Source organism: Budorcas taxicolor, chromosome 3 (assembly GCF_023091745.1).
Source record: "Budorcas taxicolor isolate Tak-1 chromosome 3, Takin1.1, whole genome shotgun sequence".
Classification (NCBI taxonomy): domain Eukaryota; kingdom Metazoa; phylum Chordata; class Mammalia; order Artiodactyla; family Bovidae; genus Budorcas; species Budorcas taxicolor.
Window position 1 is genome coordinate 58,800,364 of NC_068912.1, and position 20,565 is coordinate 58,820,928.

General features: G+C 42.9%; 1 protein-coding gene across 1 annotated transcript in view; it reads right to left on the reverse strand.

Moving 5' to 3' along the window:
• Positions 1 to 424: 424 nt before the first annotated feature.
• Positions 425 to 20,565, reverse strand: part of DNAI3 (dynein axonemal intermediate chain 3) — a 76,693-nt gene continuing 56,552 nt past the window's right edge. Inside the window, exons 17-22 of the mRNA XM_052637313.1 lie at positions 18,560 to 18,623; positions 10,281 to 10,411; positions 8,264 to 8,468; positions 7,166 to 7,257; positions 5,828 to 5,950; positions 425 to 568 (exon numbers count right to left, since the gene is read on the reverse strand). Coding sequence (XP_052493273.1) covers positions 425 to 568; positions 5,828 to 5,950; positions 7,166 to 7,257; positions 8,264 to 8,468; positions 10,281 to 10,411; positions 18,560 to 18,623 — 759 coding nt within the window. The remainder of the gene's footprint in view (positions 569 to 5,827; positions 5,951 to 7,165; positions 7,258 to 8,263; positions 8,469 to 10,280; positions 10,412 to 18,559; positions 18,624 to 20,565) is intronic.

Here is a 20,565-nt window from a genome sequence, read left to right on the forward strand (position 1 = left end):
TAGCTCATGGCCTGATAATCTGTGCAGTGGCCCAGTGGGAGCATTTTGTGGAGATGTGACCAAAAACAACCTGATAATTAGAAGCAAAGTTTGATTTCCTCTTCTGGTCTGGGATCTGGGGCTCTGAATAGATGCTGGCTGAGAACTGAGTGTGGATGTCTTAAGCTCTGTAATACTACAGGAAAATGAAAGCTTCATTATCAACACCTTTTATATTCAGTACAAAGTTTAGTACATATTCAGTCCCCAAAACTGAAATAGATCTTATTGCCTAATTCAAAAGTTTTAATTGTAGTGAGATAAAAACTTAATATGTACAAGTAAATCTTTTTAATGTTTAGTTTGCTAGTTCACCTTACATGAAAAATAATGAGCAAAAAGAAAAGTCCCACAGACCCCCAAAACACCTCTACAGAAAACTTTTCTATATTAATTCCATGTATGACATTGATTCCTTCTCTTTGTTTAGACCCAGATTGCTGAGGATGTTCTTCTCCAGTTCCAAATAACTCTCGTAGTCCATTTTCAACTCAGCCTCCAATTGTTCTTTTGACTTCTGAAACGTTTTCTAGGGGGGGGAAAGCAAATCATTTGTATAAAACTCTGACAGCTAGAGATACCAAAGGCTGGAGAAGGCTATTTCCTTTTAAGATTTTGATGTAGACTTTTTAAAGCCCTTATTGAAGTTGTTACAATGTTGCTTTTGTTTTACATTTTGGTTTTTTGGCTGTGAGGCATGTGGGATCTAGCTCTCCAACCAGAGACAGAACCCCACACCTCCCTCCATTGGAAGGCAAAGTCTTAACCACTGGGCCACCAGGGACGTCCCATGGAAGGGACTTCCATTATTTCTGTAGGGCTGGACTGGCTGCTGTTCTCCAGAAGGGCTCTGTGGGGCAGGGGGCAGGAGGGCATCTCTTGCATAGTCGGGGAGAGGGGCTGCTGACCCTGAATAGGAGGGGCACAGCTCAGCAGAGTAGTGTGTGCAGTCTCAAGGTATCCCCTAGTGGTGGGGCCGATCAAATTTTGTGATGGACTGGATGTGGGCTCTCAAGGGCAGAGGGAATCCAGGCTGGCCTATGAGCTCCTGCCACCAGGAAAGGGAAGAGCATGTTGAGAGGGGAGGGGAAAAACAACAGAGCATTTATTCAGCTAATTTACCCAACACCACTTGCTGAATAATCTGAGTCATCTGTTTTGTTCTTTGATCTGTCAATGTTTGCATGAGTACTGTTCTGGTTTAGTTAGTATTTTAATTTTAATTTAATTAACTTATTGCAGTATCTGCTAGGGCAGTCATTATGATTTTTAAGATTTTGTTTCTTCTCATCTGTGTCTCCTTTCAGAAGAACTTACGGTTACTTCATATTGTATGTCATCCTGTGATTTTGTTAAAAAAATAATCGTATTTATTTCTTTTTGGCTGTGCTGGGTCTTCATTGCTACACAGGGTTTTCTCTGCTTGTGGCAAGTGGGTGCTGTTTTCTAGCTGCGGTGCCTTCTCTCTAGTCGTGGTGGCTTCTCTTGCTGCAGAGCACGGGCTCGAGGGCACAGGGAATTCGTGGTTGTGGTGAGTGGGCTCAGCAGTTGTGGCCCTGGGGCTCGAGGGCACAGGCTCAACAGTTGTGCTTCAGGGCTCAGTCGCTCTGTGACACGTGGGATCTTCCCAGACCCGGGGTCGCACCCATGTCTCCTGCACTGACAGGCACACTGCCACTGAGCCCCGGCAGAACCCCCATGTGTTGGCTCTGTTTCTCCTCCTCTTGCCCTCTCCCCACCCTAATGTCTTCCTGTGCCCTCTGCTCTCTTGTCACAAAACTCTGTCTCTGAGGATTCTATCGAGGGCACCACTACCATATTTTATTCCAGTTTCTTGAGAATCATTTGCAAGAGGCATTTTCTTCTTTTCACTGTTCACCATGCCTGAAGTTCCCTTCATCCCCTGCTGTATTTGTGCCTTATGTTTGCTTTTCCCCTCTCTTAATATCTCTGCTTCCTCAGATTGTTTGAAGATCTAGCCCAGCCCAGTATTTAAGTGAAGAACTGCAATGCCCACTGCGCACTTCCATGGGTTGCCTCCACAGGTTGCCTCACTCCGTTCAGAAAGTCCTTTGAGGCATCTGATTTGAGCCTAGCCACTTTCAAGTTTCCACCTGACCCCAGGACAACTCACCCCCTCACTCTGCCATCAGTACAAGTTCTTTGCTCACTGGTCCTCTCTCCACTAGTCTGTCAGAGCTGTTCAAGCCAACCTCTTGCTTGCAGACTTTCCAGCCATAGGGGTCAGGTCCCTGTCCCTGGGTTTCCTATATTCTCCCTGGACAGTCTGCTCTGGTCCCTTGGCAGTTTCAGGCCCTTGGATTTCTGTGGCTCAGTGAGCCTCCTGACAGGGGTATGAGGCCAATTGTCCATCCTCACCAGCAACCTGTCTCCCACAGTGCTTCCCTTGAAGTTCTTCTCCCAGAGTCTGGGTGGTATTGCAGGAGTAGGAATGGGGAACACACAGCCCTCCAATGCTTCTCTCCAAAAGAAAAATTCTCCCTTCCAACCTCTTTCCCCGTAACCCTTGCCTCCCTTGTGCAGCCTGGAGTGTGGGTCCTTGACTAAGGGCTGCAGAATTGTTTTGAATTCTGAATGAATCACATGGAAACTACTGCTTGTTTTCTGCTTCGAGTCTCCAGCTGAAATTCCAGTTAAGAATACTCCCATTTTGTGTGCTGTGAGAGCTGTAATTACTATTATTTTTCAATAAGTGAGTGGTATCCAGATTCAATGTTTGCAAAGAGATGGGTATATGATTACCCTTATATCTGTGGGTTGAAGTGCATAGCCTAATCTCTGCCAGCTGAGGGGGGCGCTCATGAAAACTGGCCTTGCTGGACGGATGTGTGATTATCCCCTGCCCTCTGTAATAATACTAATAGTAGACACATTAGCACTTCCCATCTGTCAGTTACTGGCTAAGTGCTGTAAATATTTAACTCATTTAATCCCCACGGCAATTATCTGAGGCTGTTACAGTTTGTTCCCATTTCTCCCATCATCAGCCATTGCTTATAAGGAGATACTTCTGATGAACATTAGCTGTTTTTCCTTGGTGATTCTATTCATGTTCTGAATGTGACAGAGGAGCCCCTTTCAGTTCAGTTCAGTCGCTCAGTCGTGTCTGACTCTTTGCGACCCCATGAATCGCAGCACGCCAGGCCTCCCTGTCCATCACCAACTCCCGGAGTTCACTCAGACTCACGTCCATCGAGTCAGTGATGCCATCCGGCCATCTCATCCTCTGTCATCCCCTTCTCCTCCTGCCCCCAATCCCTCCCAGCATCAGAGTCTTTTCCAATGAGTCAACTCTTCACATGAGGTGGCCAAAGTACTGGAGTTTCAGCTTTAGCATCATTCCTTCCAAAGAACACCCAGGGTTGATCTCCTTCAGAATGGATTGGTTGGATCTCCTTGCAGTCCAAGGGACTCTCAAGAGTTTTCTCCAACACCACAGTTCAAAAGCATCAATTCTTCGGCACCCAGCCTTCTTCACAGTCCAACTCTCACATCCGAGACACTTTAAATGTACTCATTTATCCGCAGTCTAGTTCCAGAGAAAACTTGAGACATGGACGCTCTACTTTAAGGAGGGTACTATGTCAGATGAAAATGAAGTTACAAGAAGGAGGTGGAAAAGTTTTGGAAACTCAGTTCCAAGATATGCTTATTACAATATTTGAGTGTTTTAAAAGTACTTCACATGCAAATTACTATTATTGTATATGGATAATTAGCTGTCACTGTGCTATTTAAACACTCCTAGGGGCTTCCCTGGTGGCTCGGTGGTAAAGAATCTTCCAGCCAGTGCAGGAGACATGGGTTCATCCCCAGTCCAGGAAGATCCCACATGCTGCGGAGCAACTAGACCTGTGTGCTGTGTGCTGCAACCATTGAGCCTGCACTCTAGAGCCCAGGAACTGCAGCTACTGAAGCCCTGGTGCCCTAGAGCGTATGCTCCACCACAGGAGAAGCCACTGCAATGACAAGCCCACCCTGCAACTGGAGAGTAGCCGCTGCTCCCAGCAGAGCCCTCCCCAAATTTTTTAATAAATAAATAAAGTAAAATGATAAAAAATAAGTAAGTAAACACTCCTAGTAATTGTGGATGATTGCTGGTGTGGGGAAAGGTGGCAGGTAATCTCCCCTGGCAGAAGTTCATCCAATGTTTGTGATCGTGTAAAAGAGCAGACCACGACTATTTTCTTTTTGGTAGTAAACAAGGTCAATTAATTGGCTTTTTTATACCTCATCACCACTAAACAATGTTTTGAAATGATGCTTTATCTGCTTTTGTTACACTAATTTGTATCTAACAGTATGATAATGTTAACCTATTTGCTAATGCAATACATGAAAATATTTCCATATGTTTGTATTTTTAATTGAGACCTAGGGTCTCACATGAGTAATTACATTGGGGGAGGCTATATATTTGGCTATAAGGAAACAGCAGGCAGTGATGAAATTGTTGGTGCCAAAAGGGCAAGGAAGGGAATGAGCAAGAGACAAGCAGAAATATGGACTGAGATGACCTCAAGTGGGAAAGAAAGAAGAGATGAATTCACAGACTATTTAAAGCCCCCAATTCCACTGGTCAAGGGAAGACCAAGAAAGTAAAATCACATCAGAGAGATTGAGAAAGAGGAGGGTGGGGGCTTCAGAGCTTTAGGTTCCTTTTTGGTCGAGTTCAAGAAGGATGTGTCCTACACCAAATTATCCTCAATCGCAAATTTCACAGTTCTAGTCTATTACAGTAAAATTTATATCTATTCGTTCATCTGTCTCTATATACTGTGCTGTGCTGTGCTGTGCTAAACTGCTTCAGTCGTGTCTGAATCTTTGCAACCCTATGGACCATAGCCCACTAGGAGACCGTAGCATACCAAGAATACTAGAGAGGCTTGCCACGCCCTCTTCCACGGGATCTTCCAGACTCAAGGATAGAGCCCATGTCCCTTACCTCTCCTGCACTGGCAGGTGGGTTCTGAGCCCTAGTGGCTCAGGGGAAAAGAATCCACCTGCAATTCAGGAGACTCAGGAGATGAAGGTTCAATCTCTGGGTTGGGAAGATCCCCTGGAGGAGGAAATGACAACCCACTCCAATAATCTTGCCTGGAGAATCCCATGGACAGAGAGACCTGGTGGGCTACAGTCCATGGGGTCGCTAAGAGTCGGATGGGACTGAGCAACAACTAGCAGCTATTATGCCCTCTATATACTAGCTCCCTCTTAATGACAGTTTATTATTTGTCAGGGTACCTAACTGAAATCCTCACAGTAATCCTAAAAGGTTGTTACTAGTATTCCTATTTTAAAAACAAGAGAATCCAAACTCAGCACAGATGCAAACCTTGCTCTGAATCTCACGGCTAGTAAGTGGTAGACATGAGACGTGAGCCCACATGCCCTAATTCATATTCCACTCTTTTTTACACTGTTTTAATGCATTTTCAATAAATGTTAAGTTTCTATGAAATGAAAGCATTCAGATTTTGAATCTCTGTATCCATATTGGTATTTAGATACCACATAATCTAAAGGACTTGAAATATAGAAAATTTCAGAAACTAAATTGGATAGAATCTCACTAGGTATCCAATTGGCAGTTTGACTCACACTAAGCTAGGAAATCAGAGAACTGCCCTCTTGACTCCCATGGGAAGAAGAGAACAATGTGAAAAGGCATATTTTTTTTTCTTTTGAATCTGTGGAATAAGCCAAACAAATATAATCCTACTAGTGTTAGAGGAAAGCAATTTTGGTTTTCTGAAATTTAACTTACGACTTTTTTCTTCTCCAGTTCCAGCTCCATTTCTCTCTTTTCCTGTTCACGAATTTTTCTGCGCTGTTCTACATATTCCAGATGTTTGACTTCTCTTTCAAAGTAGTGGCTTATGCTTGACACCTGTTAGAAATACAGGCCCATGAGAGGGGGGCTCACACAGAAGCCCCCATGTTCTTGACAAGGTTCTGGAAGAACATCTGCTGCTTATAAGTTATTAGCTAGATTGCTTGCTTTGGGATAAGGCCCAAAGCCCACTACCAGAGGAGCTAATTCATGGGCTACTGGGCTAAGGTTTAGGGACCTGTGAATTGGGGGATGGCAGAAAAGGAGTGGGACTGGAAGGAGAGAGCTGCAAAAAATTGCAATTTTGTAAGAGAAATATCCCTGGATGCCTCTTTTCCCTTCTTTCTCTCCTCACTTTTAAGGCTGAGGGAAGTTTTGCATTATCAGTCAAACTTGGAAAACCCAGACGAGGATGTCAGTGGAGACCCTAAAGGGACTGGAAGCAGAGTTGAGTTCCTGGTCCCCTGGAGAGCTTAGCATGTGTGGGCAGAAGAATAGAAGCAGGGAAGGCATCAGAGACCTTGGGCGAGGTGACCAAAGGGAGAGTTTTTTGCCTGCAAGTAACTAGGTTGACGTTGTTGGAACTTGCAACAGATTGCAATCTATATATTAAATGTTTACTGTATCCATATTTATGTACTATTTATGAATCTTCTTTTTATAACATATTAACACTGCTTGAAACGAAACCCCTGGGTGGTATGCATGGAGGGGCAGAACACTGCCACTTCAGACCTGCTGCCTGCAGTACACCAAGTTGGGGAAGGAGGGATGGAGGCTGGCAATGGAGAGATGCCAAAAAATGTCAGCTGGGTCCTCTGGGATATCACCAAAATAAGGGTCCCATGCTTGGGTTACAATCTGAAAATAACTTCCTATGATTATGAATCCCCAAATCAATTCTTCTCTGAATCTAGGCTTCATTTACTGGGCCTTTCTTTCATCGCATGCTTTCCTTCCCCTCTAGCTTTAAGTCATTTATCTCATACAACAGGAATACATCCCCTCATTATTTTATTTTATATTGGAGCATAGTTGATTAACAATGTCCTGTTACTTTCAGATGCATAGCAAAGTGATTCAGCTACACGTATACATGTATTTATTCTTTTTCAAATTCTTTTCCCATTTAGGTTAATATCCCCTTATTTTTGACTGCATGATTCTTTTATTTTCTTACAGAGCAAAAATGCTGTCATTTCTGAACATATTTCTAAAACATGTCTCAGCTGTATCTGATCACATAAATCCTCAAAGCCAAAAGTTACTAACCTCATTGGTTGAAGGGTGACTTAATGTCCAAGGAATTTCCAATATATGCAGTGTTCCATAATAATCAGCTATGGCTATAAATTGCTGCTTTGCTAAAAGTTTCAAAATAAGGGGAGAAAAAACAGCTCTGCAATCAGAAAGTCATCTTAGAGGTTAAACACATACTGCATTTTTGCTTTGTGATTTCCCAAAGGGCCTGTTGTGGTTACAATAATCTTGGCATCTTCATCAGACCTTCATGACTGGAGATCATAATAACACATGAAAGACATTTTCCAGTTGGTGAAATGAAGGCTGAGACCTTGAACCTTTCTCAGCCACCCTGCTCATCCCCAATCATGTTTTCTTAGCCTCTACTTAAGGACTGTGACTCCCAGGTGAGAGTGACCTTCTCTGACTGGATCCATGGCAGATTTAAGAAGGAAGCAGGTACAATACATGGAAGATTTTCACAGAAAAATCATGATGCCAATTCTCACCAAAGACAGTAAGGGCTAAAGGATGCCATTCTCCAGATGAATTTCAAATACAGCCAAAACCAGTTTTCTTATTACAGAAACAAATTGCTCCTTTTGGTCATTTTAAATGGGTATAAAACACAAGTGTATTTGAGAATTTAAATTTCTTATCTCAACTTTTTTCTCCTCCTTTTCAGAAGGTCTGGTTCACATTGCTAAATAATAGAATCGTAATCCCTGTAGGTATGCAAAAGCAATGTTTTGCAGCAAATATGGGAAAACACATTTTCATGACATATATGGTCAAGTAGTAGCCAGACTCTGACACTCTAGAAATTCTGAAGACTGTGTTTCTAAACCTCATGTTTCTTCTGAGCAAATGATAATTTTATGCCTGTTCATCTCTGGAAACAAAGGGAAACTTCTTTTAAATGAGGCAAATATATGCTTAGTCTGGGCTGTAACCAAAATGTGAGTAGAAGTGGGAAGGGAAAGGAAGTGCAGTGATGGGAAGGAAGGAGGTGGCGTGGGGAGAAAAAACTTGAGAAGCAACATCAGAGGCTTTCCAGATGAATGTCAAAATGTCCCCTGCCCCAAAAAAGGCAAAATAACTTTGCTCCTTTAATCAGAGCTAACATACCAGAAAAGGTCCAGGGTTTGATGTACATGATCATAGTTATACAGATGTTTTGGGACTGGGCTGGTTCATGAGTTTTCTCAAGAAGGTCCCAGATATCGATGTACCCATCTTCTCGGCCAATGTAGAAGACTCCAGGCCTGGTCAGGGACCAGTGCCCCGAGGTGTACCTTTTTGGTGCACAGCATGACTGAAGGAGGGGTCCGGTCTAAAAGTAAAAACAAAAGGTTTTGTTATTATCTGAGGGGTATTCCCAAGGTTTTTTTGTTTGTTTGTTTTTAGAATAAAACTCAGATGGCTATGATCATATAACAGCAGAATTATGCCTACTCAGAAGTCTTCTTTGTTTTCCTCCCACATTGTAGACAGACGCTTTACCGTCTGAGCCACCAGGGAAGTCAGTGTTTCCCTTATAGGGTTTTTATATACGCATGCTCTTTTCTTTCTTGTATATTTTTATAGCATTTTTTCTTATTTTAGTGACTTTTTAAAAAAGATCAAATTTTCTAATTGAGCTATTGGTGGTTCTAATTCAACTGTTCCTAAAGCCCATTGCTATTTGTTTGAAGACTGGTGGACACTGGATAAGTAAAGATTATAAGATTATAAATCTTGCTTATACCTTTATTTTCCTGTCAGGTGCCTACTCACCATGGAAACAGCTCTGGTGTTCAGAAAAAGGAATGAACAGTCAGTTCTATGAGCTGCATCTAGTAGTCTATGAATATTTTGGGGGAGAAATTTTGGACCACCAATGCAACATAATAAGATCATTTCTCTTCTCTGCTGTGGGGTACTTTGCCTTCTTCGGGAGGTTTTCATAAAGACAGAAGATCAAAATGCATTCTCTTCCCACCATCATGCTCTACCTGGCAACCAGGTGGACCCCTTTACCTACTTACATCTTCCGGGACTAACCTAAGCTATGGAGCTGCCTCCTACCCTCCCAAACATGCAAACAAAGGCTTCTTGTGGGAACAAACACCACTAATTCATGGACTCCTGACAGGAGACGCTGCAATCTGTTCTTAGTTACTTCCGTTTCTGTGGCTAACCAGGTTCTTGACCCCTGCAGTCTTTGGACAATCTTGGCTTAATTTCTTTTTATTTTAACTGAAAAACTAATACTTGCTTGTTGTAAAGAAAAGAAAAAAATCATACCAAAGTACATTGGTATGAAGTAGAAGTCCTTTTCTGGAAGGACACTTGAGGAGATCCCAACTTTTTTCAATGACAAACTTGTACATATATCACACACAGTTTTTTTGAGTATTCATGTAAGTTAGACTCCCAGAAATAAAAGGGAAAAGTGTTAGGTCAAAGAATATATATATTACAGATATGAAACTCATATACATATATATATATATATATTTTTTTTTTTTCCCCAGATTTTGATAATTCTCTTAAGTAGCTCATGAAAGGGACACATCATACTGATTTTCCCACACTCCTCCTTCACTCAATTTTACCAGTCTTTCTAGGTTTTGGCAGTTTAGCTTCTGACTATCTGGATCCAGGCCCTGTCCTAAATCCTGACCACCAGATTCTTGGCACTGCCTCAACCTGACCTCTGCATGTCTCTGCCTGGTGATAGATCCCTTAAATTTCCTACTCCCACTTTCTGGTGACAAGTTGCCTGGTGCAGGAGCAAAGATGATAGACCCATTGCTTCTCTTTGGGCTTCATACAGTAATCGGTACACCATCTTGTATTTTAAGGCGAAGGGAAAAACATAAACCAAGTGAACAGCTCACAACATATATTTAGAAGACAACACTGGCTTCAGAGAACAAAAGACTTGTAAATGTTTCCTGCCCTCAGGGAAGAAAAGCAAACAGTTGTGTTTTCCAAAGGCTTGTATTGGTTCTGCTGACAGGCTGGGGCCCAGGCCATCTGTTCCAATATTTCTAAAAAGTGTCCCGAAGGCATTGTTATGTCAGAGCAGTCTGTTGTTCCTATTGTTTTTCTCAATAATAAAGGACCACACACCTACTCCTCCATTTTGCAGGCCACTTACCATAATACCTTCTTTCCAGATGGCTACGTTCCAACCCCCAACAGTGAGGATAATGTCCTTGTAGAAAGGTGACCTCTGAACGGTGTGGACAGCTCCATCATGGACTGTGTAGAGGCTCACGGGCTTCTTTGCTGTTGGAATGGAAAATGCCATTTCATCTTTCATAACACTGTTTACATTCCTACAATGAAGAATGGGCAGATCTCTGATGGACAGATAGGTCCTGATTAATGAGGTCTGAGAGTGGAGAACCAGAGGTCAGCTGGGGTGAATCAATCTGTCAAGGGACAGCTCCTCTTCTTTCTATGGAAAAGACCAGGCAAATTCCCATCGAAGCCACTTTGCAGGCTCAAAGGAACACTTTCCATTCTTATTCATTTGTGAAGTGAAGTCGCTCAGTCGTGTCCGACTCTTTGTGACCCCATAGACTATAGCCTACCAAGCTCCTCTGTCCATGGGATTTTCCAGACAATAGTACTGGAGTGGGTTTCCATTTCCTTCTCCAGGGGATCTTCCTGACCCAGGGATTGAACCCAGGTCTCTTGCATTGTAGACAGATGCTTTACTGTCTGAGCCACCAGGGAAGCCATTTACTCATTTATTAATCTATCACTTAGTCAGTGTTATAGATTGTTAGTCAATAAATATTTATGGATTGTTTGTAAGTACCAGCTACTATGGATGGCTGGGTAAAAAATGGTTAATAAACAAACATGATCTGCCCTCTCAGAACTTAAAATCCAGTGGAAAGACAGATACTCCACAAACAAATCCCAAGATATATAATAAGAAAATGTGAAATTTATTATGAAGGAAAAAAATAACACAAGAAAAAATAACAAGGGACATTTCAAAAGGATTCTCTGAAGGTGAGTCATTTAGGCCTGAGTTCGGCACGGGAAGATTTTGGTGTGGAGCAGCATTCCAGACAGAAGGAATAATACACAACAGAGTCTTGGGAAGTGTTTAGAGCATCTATAATTTTGAGGAAGGCAATAGGACTGGAGTCTGATAATCCAGAAAGTGAAGAGGAACTAAAGAGCCTCTTGATGAATGTGAAAGAGGAGAGTGAAAAAGCTGGCTTAAAACTCAAGATTCAGAAAATGAAGATCATGGCATTCAGTCCCATCACTTCATGGCAAATAGATGGGGAAAAAATGGAAACAGTGACAGACTTTCTCTTGGGCTACAAAAATCACTGCAGACAATGACTGTGGCCATGAAATTAGAAGACGCTTGCTCCTTGGAAGGAAAGCTATGACAAACATAGACAGTGTATTAAAAGAGACATCACTTTGCTGACAAATGTCCGTCTAATCAAAGCTATGATTTTTCCATTAGTCATGTACGGATGTGAGAGTTGGACCATAAAGAAGCCTGAAAGTGAAAGTAAAGTCGCTCAGTCGTGTCCGCCTCTTTGCGACCCCATGGACTATAGCCCACCAGGCTCCTCTGTCCATGGGATTCTCCAGGCAAGAGTACTGAAGTGGGTTGCCATTTCCTTCTCCAGGGATCTTCCCGACCCAGGGATCAAACCTAGGTCTCCCACATTGCAGGCAGACACTTGAACCTCTGAGCCACCAGGGAACGCTGAAGAATTGATGCTTTCAAACTGTGGTGCTAGAGAAGACTTTTGAGAGTCCCTTGGACAGCAAGGAGATCAAACCAGTCAGTCCTAAAGGAAATCAATCCTGAATATTTGCTGGAAGGACTGATACTGAAGCTGAAGTTCCAGTACTTTGGCCAACTGATGCAAAGAGCTGACTGGTGGAAAAGACTTTGATGCTGGGAAAGATTGAAAGCAGGAGGAGAAGAGGGTGTCAGAGGATGAGATGGTTGGATGGCATCACCAACTCAATGGACATGAGTCTGAGTAAACTCCAGGAGATGGTGAAGAACAGGGAAGCCTGGCGTGTTACAGTCCACGGGGTCACAAAGAGTTGGAGACAACTGAGCAACTGAACAACAGCAACTGATAATCCCAGGGTGAAGCGCAGGAAACCAGTGAAGACCTGGTGAGTCCCGGTGCTGCAGAGCTTAGTAGGAAAAGTGTTTAGATTTCATTCTAAGTATAATGTGATTTAATGAGTCCGTTAGGGCTAGAAGACGATCTGATTGATACATGAAACGATTCTCTGACTGCTGTGGGAAGACTAGATCAGAGGAGATAAAAGCAAGGAGGGGACACTATGGGAGGCGGTTGCTGCGATTATGGTGAGAAAGGATGATGACTTGAATGAAGATGCAAGGGAGGAGTGGATAATCAAGAAATATTTGTGAGCTAGAGTTGACATGCGGGGTGAAAGAGATGAAGTGCTGAGAACGACAGCAGGTTTCTGGTAAAAGCAATGGGCTCATTGTACCTTCCATTTATTGCCACTGGGAAGACTAGAGGATGAGCTGGTTTGGATATTAAAATGATGACCTCCCCTTTGTCTCTGTCCTGGGCACCAGGGTACTCCTGCTCCCCTAGTCTGTCTACTCTGCTGTGGCTTGGTTTCCTCTCGCCTGGCCTGGCTTTGGAGCCGCCTTGCTCCTCCTGCCTTGCTGCCCACAACCACAAGTCCCAGGGATGGCCCTAAAAATATGTGCCTGTCTAGGTCAAACTACACTGTGTGGCTACTTTGTACTAAAACCACCAACTTACTCAGAATCTCAACATATTAATAGCTATGTGAAGGTTCAATTTTTTTTTCCTCAGAACACCAACATAACATTAAGCAGAAAAAAGAGCCACCATAATCTTTCAAAAAGCTGATACAATGTCAAAGAGATTTTTTTCCATGCATGTTCACAGAAGCATTATTTGCAATACTGAAAAGGTAGAAGCAACCCAAATGTCCATTAATGGATGAATGGATAAGCAGAATGTGGTATACCCATACAATGGAGTATTATCCATCTTTAAAAGCAAGGGAATTCTGACATATGCTGCAACATGAATGAAAATTGAGTATATTATTTTAAGGGAAGTAAGCCAGTCACAAAGAGGCAAATACTGTACGATTCCACTGACATGAGGTACTTATGACAGTCACATTCGTGGGGATAGAAAGCATAAAGTTGGTGGCCAGGGGCTGAGAGGAAAGAGGAGTGGGAGCTAGTGTTTAACCAGAACAGAGTTTCAGTTCCACAAGGTGAAAAGAGTTCTGGAGACTAGTTGCACAACAGTGTAAATATACTTGACACCATGGAACTGTACTTAAAAAATGGTTAACGTTAAATTTCCATGTATATTTTTATCTCAATTTAAAAATTATTTGAAAAACCTTATAAAGTATAAATTTAACTGTAGCTCTTCTAAGTTAAAAACAAACAAACAAAAAGGCCAGTTTTCCTCTAATCAAAGCTTCATCTTGAAGACAGCAGAGAAGACTTATTTCTAAGGCCATCTTGAAGTGATCTGGAAGATTCCTGGGAAGGCAGGAGGTCCCTGGAAACCAGCAGCTTTCTTCTTGGTGATGCTGTATTTCTCAGATCCTGGTTTTGTCCTTGTTGAGCTGGGATTTCCTATACCATCTCACTCTATGAACAGGGCCATCCGGGAGTCTAGAAGCCCTCTGCAAAATTTAATGATCACTAGTGATAGGAATATAGATAACCATCAAGATTGGTGCTTTAACAGGTTGAATGTTCTCAGCCCATATGACTTTTCCTTCCTTTTGTCCTTTGAAAGACCTTAGTGTCATTCAGCAGTAAATGGAGCTATCCTTAAGTTATTCAATGAAATGAATAACAGAGCCCCCAGTCAGGTAAGAAACTTAAACAAAACAGTAGTTCCCAGAGTCATTATCTAAAGAAGGATTTAGCATCCTGATGTGGTTAAGAGCACAGACGGCCTGGGTTCAAATCCACAGTGTTGCTGTGAAGATTAAATGAGTTAATCCATGGAAAGTACTGGGAAGAGTGCCTGACATATGACATGTGCCAACTTGAGAGTTGAGTACATGAGATGATTATGTCAATTGTCATCATCATCAAATACATCAGCCTGTATTTCTTGGGTCATCTGGAAGCCTTGTTTGATTATGACTTTTTCATCACACATAGCTCAGGTAGGGTAATCCATCTTTCAGAAGTTTCTTCTTAGAAGAAGAAACTCTCCTTTTTGCCTTGCACATTTGAACTTGGGGCAGATCAAGAGAAAATGGGTCCTAGTAATTGCCTCATCTTTATTCAGAAAATGTCCATGCTGTTTATGAATGCCTTTGGGCGGGTAACTCCCAAGGAAAACACTGCCAGTTCACAGAATGTAAGTAAGCCGTACAATTTACAGTTCAGCACCTCTACACATTGACAGTCCCTGAACTTCAACCATTATCCAATGGGAATAAGTGTCATTTGACTTTCCATGTTACAAAATCCTTGATTGGTAATTTTAAAGTATTAAAGCAAGAAGATGATTTAAAAATGCCCTTTAAGTAGGTGGTTAGAGCTATTTCTCTATCTCTTTGTTTTGGAAGGAACTAAATGCCAAGAAATTAAAAGCAATTTCTCTTACTTTTCCACTCATATCCCACTGGTCACAAAGCCCTGGCATGTTTATCTCTAAATCTCTCCCTCTTGAATTTCCTCTTTATCCATCCTCATCACCCTGCCTGCACATCAGTCCTCTCCATTCCTCATCTAGGCTATTGCAACTGGTCATCCTGCTTCCATTGTAAGACTCACCAATAAATTAATCCAACCCCTGCTCTCCTGACAGAGTGATTTTCTGATCATACTGATGGTACTAGGATGAGGTCCATGGCTTAGGGAGGCACTCACGGCTCTTTGCCATCTAGACCCAATTATCCTTCCTGGGGCCTTTCCTGCTGCTGTAGTCATCTCTACTGCTATGCTTTGGCCAGGAGGTCTCCCTGTTTCCTACTTGTCCACTGCTCTTTTGAGCTGTGTTTTTGCGTTTGTTCTTCTTTCTACTTGGAATGTCTTTCTCCATCTGAAAATTTGAAATGTACCCTTTAAGACTCAGCTCAACTGTATCTCTCTATGGTGGGCCTTTTCTTTTTTTTCAAACTTTTTATTTTGTATTCTGGTATAGCCAATTAGGGCTTCCCCAGTGGCTCAGCGGTAAAGAATCTGCCTGCAATACAGGAGATGCAGGTGATGTGGGTTTCATCCCTGGGAGCTTGGGAAGCTCCCCTGTAGGAGGAAACGGCAATCTACTCTAGTATTCTTGGCAGGAAAATTCCATGGTCAGAGGAGCCTGGCGGGCTGTGGTCCAAGGGGTCACAAGAGTCGGACACGACTGAAGCGACGGAGCATGCGTAGCCGATTAGCAAGGTTGCAACAGTTTTAGTGAACAGCAAAGGGGTCCAGCCATACGTACACACCTATCTGTTCTCCCACAAACTCCCTGTGGGGCCTTTTCTTAACCACCCAAGAGAGTTGGTCCCTTTGTGGGATTCCATGTCACTTTGTGTTTGCTGCCAGCCACAGCACCAATGACAGTGTAATGTCATCATTTGTTTATGTGGCTGACTTCCAATAAATCAGCGATCTCCTTTGGGGGAGAAATTATCTTGTTTATCTTTGTATCCCTAGTGCCTGGCACATAGTAGATACTCAGTAATGATTTGATGAATGAATGAAAGTAAGAACAAACATCAAAGAGGTATAAACATTAAGCTTTTGGTTTTTAAGTTTATTGTCACTGGCTCTGTAGATGGAATACAATTCATTTAAAATAAATAGCTCAATCTGTTTGCCATCAGTTCAGTTCAGTCACTCAGTCATGTCCGACTCTTTGCGACCCCATGAATTGCAGCACGTCAGGCCTCCCTGTCCATCACCAACTCCTGGAGTTCACTCAGACTCACGTCGAGTCCGTGATGCCATCCAGCTATCTCATCCTCTGTCGTCCCCTTCTCCTGCCCCCAATCCCTCCCAGCATCAGAGTCTTTTCCAATGAGTCAACTCTTCTCATGAGGTGGCCAAAGTACTGGAGTTTCAGCTTTAGCATCATTTCTTCCAAAGAACACCCAGGACTGATCTCCTTTAGAATGGACTGGTTGGATCTCCTTGCAGTCCAAGGGACTCTCAAGAGTCTTCTCCAACACCACAGTTCAAAAGCATCAATTCTCTGGTGCTCAGCTTTATTCACAGTCCAACTCTCACATCCATACATGACCACTGGAAAAACCACAGCCATGGGTTACCTTAAAAGCAGTTTAGGATAAGCCTCCAAGAAAATCTGAGACCAGGAGGAACCCATGTCCATCTGTGCACAACCAAGTCATGGTGTCACAAACTGAGTCATTGCCTCAGCTTGCAGCCCAGGGGTGTGGAGGAGACTGTTATCATGTACTAATGTGCCTGGCCAGCAGCACATGCACTACTAACATTCATGAATTATTAAATAAATAGAAACATGAATCAGCCTAAAAGCAGTGAAGGTAATTCACTATGTTATATTATACTCAGTATATAATGTTGAATTCAACTTTAATCATGGAATTGAAAATGACTGGAAAATGGGAAATCAGTCTCGGTCCTACATGCACTTGACTCTTTTTTAAGTCAGATCCAATCCTCTCTCAATGCCCCACTCTTATTGATAACACATACTTAGGTCTCTAGGGAGGAGACTTGTGTAAGAAAAGTAGGAATGACCACCCTGGAGGCAATGCTGATGAAGATGATTTCACAGGTCTAAGGCAGACACTGGTCTGCAGAACCAGACTCAGAAGTGAAGATTAAGTTTAAGGCGGAGATCTGAGCCCCAACAGCTGTCCCCTGCAGGCGGTGGCTCTGACCTCTGAACCTCAATCACTCGCACATAGGTCCATCTGCTCCAACCACCCACAGGACTGACTAGATCACCTTCTGCAAACCAAGCCTCATTGCTTGTTCTCACTGCTCCACAGGGTTCAAGTGGTTCCGGGAGCTGCCTCTTCCTTATCTCATGGTTATTCCACACTCTGAAAAGTAGGTCAAATATATGTTCATGCCATGATAAAATCCAAAGCATTAAAGCAAGTGGTTGTAATTGTAGTGTGCCCCCAAGGCTCTGAGCTTTGACGGGGAAGTTGGCTTATTGGTGGTGGTGGTTTAGCCGCTAAGCCATGTGCAACCCTTGCGACCCCATGGACTGTAGTCTGCCATGCTCCTCGGTCCATGGGATTTCCAGGCAAGAATACTGGAGTGGGTTGTCATTTCCTTCTCCAGGGGATCTTCCCAACCCAGGGATTGAACCAGTCTCTTGCGTTTCCTGCATTTGGCAGGCGGATTTTTGAGCCAGCAAGGAAGCCTGAATCATTGACTCTGATTCTTGTTCATATCTGGGTGTGACCCTCATACTTCTGTTCAGCTACCCAGCGTCCGGGCCTAGGACCAGGGGAACACATGGACACCAACCAGTCCCAGCCCCTAGAGTTACTTCTCCCTTACAGTGCTGAGGTCTTCAAGATCATGGTGAATTTAGCTTATAATTTCACCTTGACTCAGGTTTTCCACACTGCTGAGCTACTGGGTTGTTGAAATATTGAAACAGCATTGTTATTTTAAAATTGAATTGTCCAAGCGTCTCCATAAGCACCAACAGATTAGTGCTCCTCAAATTTTGGTGTGAAAACAAATCACCTGGAGAATTTTATTAAAATCTGTATTTAGATTCAGTAGGCCTGGGGCAGCATCCTGTTTTTCTAACAAGCTCCTAGGTGACAATGGTGCAGCTTATCTGAAGCCCTCACTTTAACAGCAAGTGTAGGGTCAGAACCTCACATGCCTTCCCTCCCATAAGGCAGGCCAGGGCTCCTCAGTGCTTTGGAAAAAAGAAACAGCTTATTAATAATGGAGCAATCATAAAAACTTACTCACAGGATGAACCTAGAACATATTATAAACAGTGAAGTTGTCAGAAACAAATATTGTATATTAACACATATATATGGAATCTAGAAAGACAGTATTGATCAACCTATTTGCAGGGCAGCAATGGAGACAGACATAGAGAACAGACATGGTGAGGGGGAGGAAGAAGAGGGTGGAATGTTTGGAGAGAATAACATGGAAACATGTACATTACCATATGTAAAATACGTAGCCAATGAGAATTTGCTGTGTGACTCTTTAACAACCTAGACGGGAGGTGTGGGGAGGGAGGTGGGAGGGAGGTTCAAGAGGGAAGGGACATGCCTATGGCTGATTCATGTTGATGTTTGGCAGAAACCAACACAATATTGTTGACCAATTATCTTTCAACTAAAAATAAATGAATTGAATTATTGAAAAATAATAGGAAACATATAGAAACAATAAAGAAGGAAAAAAAACCTTACCCATAAATCGGCCAGTTTCAGGGTCTCTTTCCATTTTCCAATCTGTGTATATCACTTCACCTTCCTAAAAACATGACAGGTTCCTGATGAGTACACTGACAACTTAAAGAGACAGAAAACCTCACATTCATATGCTAAGACTGACTGCAACCCAAACACAAAGCAACAGGTTGATTTAATCAAATGACAGTTGGGTGCAGTGACGGTGACAGGGGAAGGTTCAAAAATGATTACTTGATTTTATATTAAACAAGCAAATGAATTTGTTGAGTTTTTATCTGCACACAGTGATTGGGAGAACACAGGCAATTATGAAAATAATCCAGCTACACAAAGACCAACTGCTGGGTTTCCAGAGTCTGTTGTTAACAGACAATTGTCCCAATGGACGGAAAGCTCCAGAAGGGGAGGGATCTCGTCTGGTTTATTCAGTGATTTGTTCTCAGCATGGTACAAAATAATCGTGCAATAAGAGCGAAGGAGGAAATACGTATTCATCATATAGTACTCATCATCTTTGAATGCTGAGAACAGGAAACAGAGTTCCAGCCAAACCACATGACAAGTACTATATATTTCAGTTCTATTTATGGCCATTTTAAGGAGAGGAGAAGACAAAGGAACCTGTAAATAAAAGGCAGAAATTACCACTCAGAGGAGAAAGACAGAGAGAACCAGTGAATGACAGAGATGGAGAGAGGTTTAGAGAAAAAATTGAGTCTCATGCCACTATCCTATAGATGCAAAACCCAGACATAATCTCCTAATCTCATTTTTTTTTCACCAGATAATAAGAGGAAAACACAGAGAAGGGTGTATCAAAAAATGAGTTAAGAGGACTCAGAGAAGGGGATGGATTGGGATTACAGGGGACGGAGGGGAGATGGAAAACCATTTGACTTATACGAAGTGTAGGACAATCTCAAGCAACCGAGGCCACTCTTTCACTCATCCACGTCAACTCACTTGACAGACAAAGACTGTGTTTGGTGCTGAAAATTCAGAGTCTGAGGACAAGTCTTCCCTCCCCTCTGTGTACACAGTCTAAGGGAACAGGCACCTGGGATATGTCTACTGTACACGTCACCTTGCGGCTATGATTTACTCCAACACCATAAACTGTGGTGTTGGAGAAGACTCTGGAGAGTCCCTTGGACAGCAAGGAGATCCAACCAGTCCATCCTAAAGGAAATCAATCCTGAATATTCATTGGAAGGACTGATGCTGAAGCTGAAACTCCAATACTTTGGCCACCTGATGTGAAGAACTGACTCATTAGAAAAGACCCTGATGCTGGGAAAGATTGAATGTGGGAGGAGAAGGGGACGACAGAGGATGAGATGGTGGGATGGCATCACCGACTCAAAGGACATGAGTTTGAGTAAACTCCGGGAGTTGGTGATGGACAGGGAGGCCTGGCGTCCTGTAGTCCATGGGGTCACAAAGAGTCGGACACAACTGAGCAACTGAACTGAACTGACAGTGCTTGCTGGAATTGTCAGGAGCTTTACGTATGTGACCTCAGCCTTTACCAAAATCCTCTAAGAGAGTTAGTATCTCCTGGCTCTCATAGCTGAAATGAGGAACTTTGACATTGAACTGAGTCAAAGGAATAATTTGTACCCAGTTAATAAATATTTATTGAGAGCCCATTATATTGGGCTTCCTAGGTGAAGAATCCACCTGCAAATCAGGAGATATGGGCAGACATTAGTTGGATCCCTGGCAGGCGGGGGCGGTGGGCATCCTCTGGAGGAGGGCATGGCAACCCACTCCAGTATTCTTGCCTGGAGAATCCCATGGACAGAGGAACCTGGTGGGCTACAGTCCATAGGATCACAAGGAGTTGGACGTGACTGAAGTGACTTAGCACACATGCACACACATCCACTATATTGCCAGATACCTGGCTGGAAACCTTCACATCCCTCTCCATCTGGTTACTTAGTTCTGACACTTCCACTCCCCCTACACATATGTGACATTCTCATCCCCACTGCTCAGGC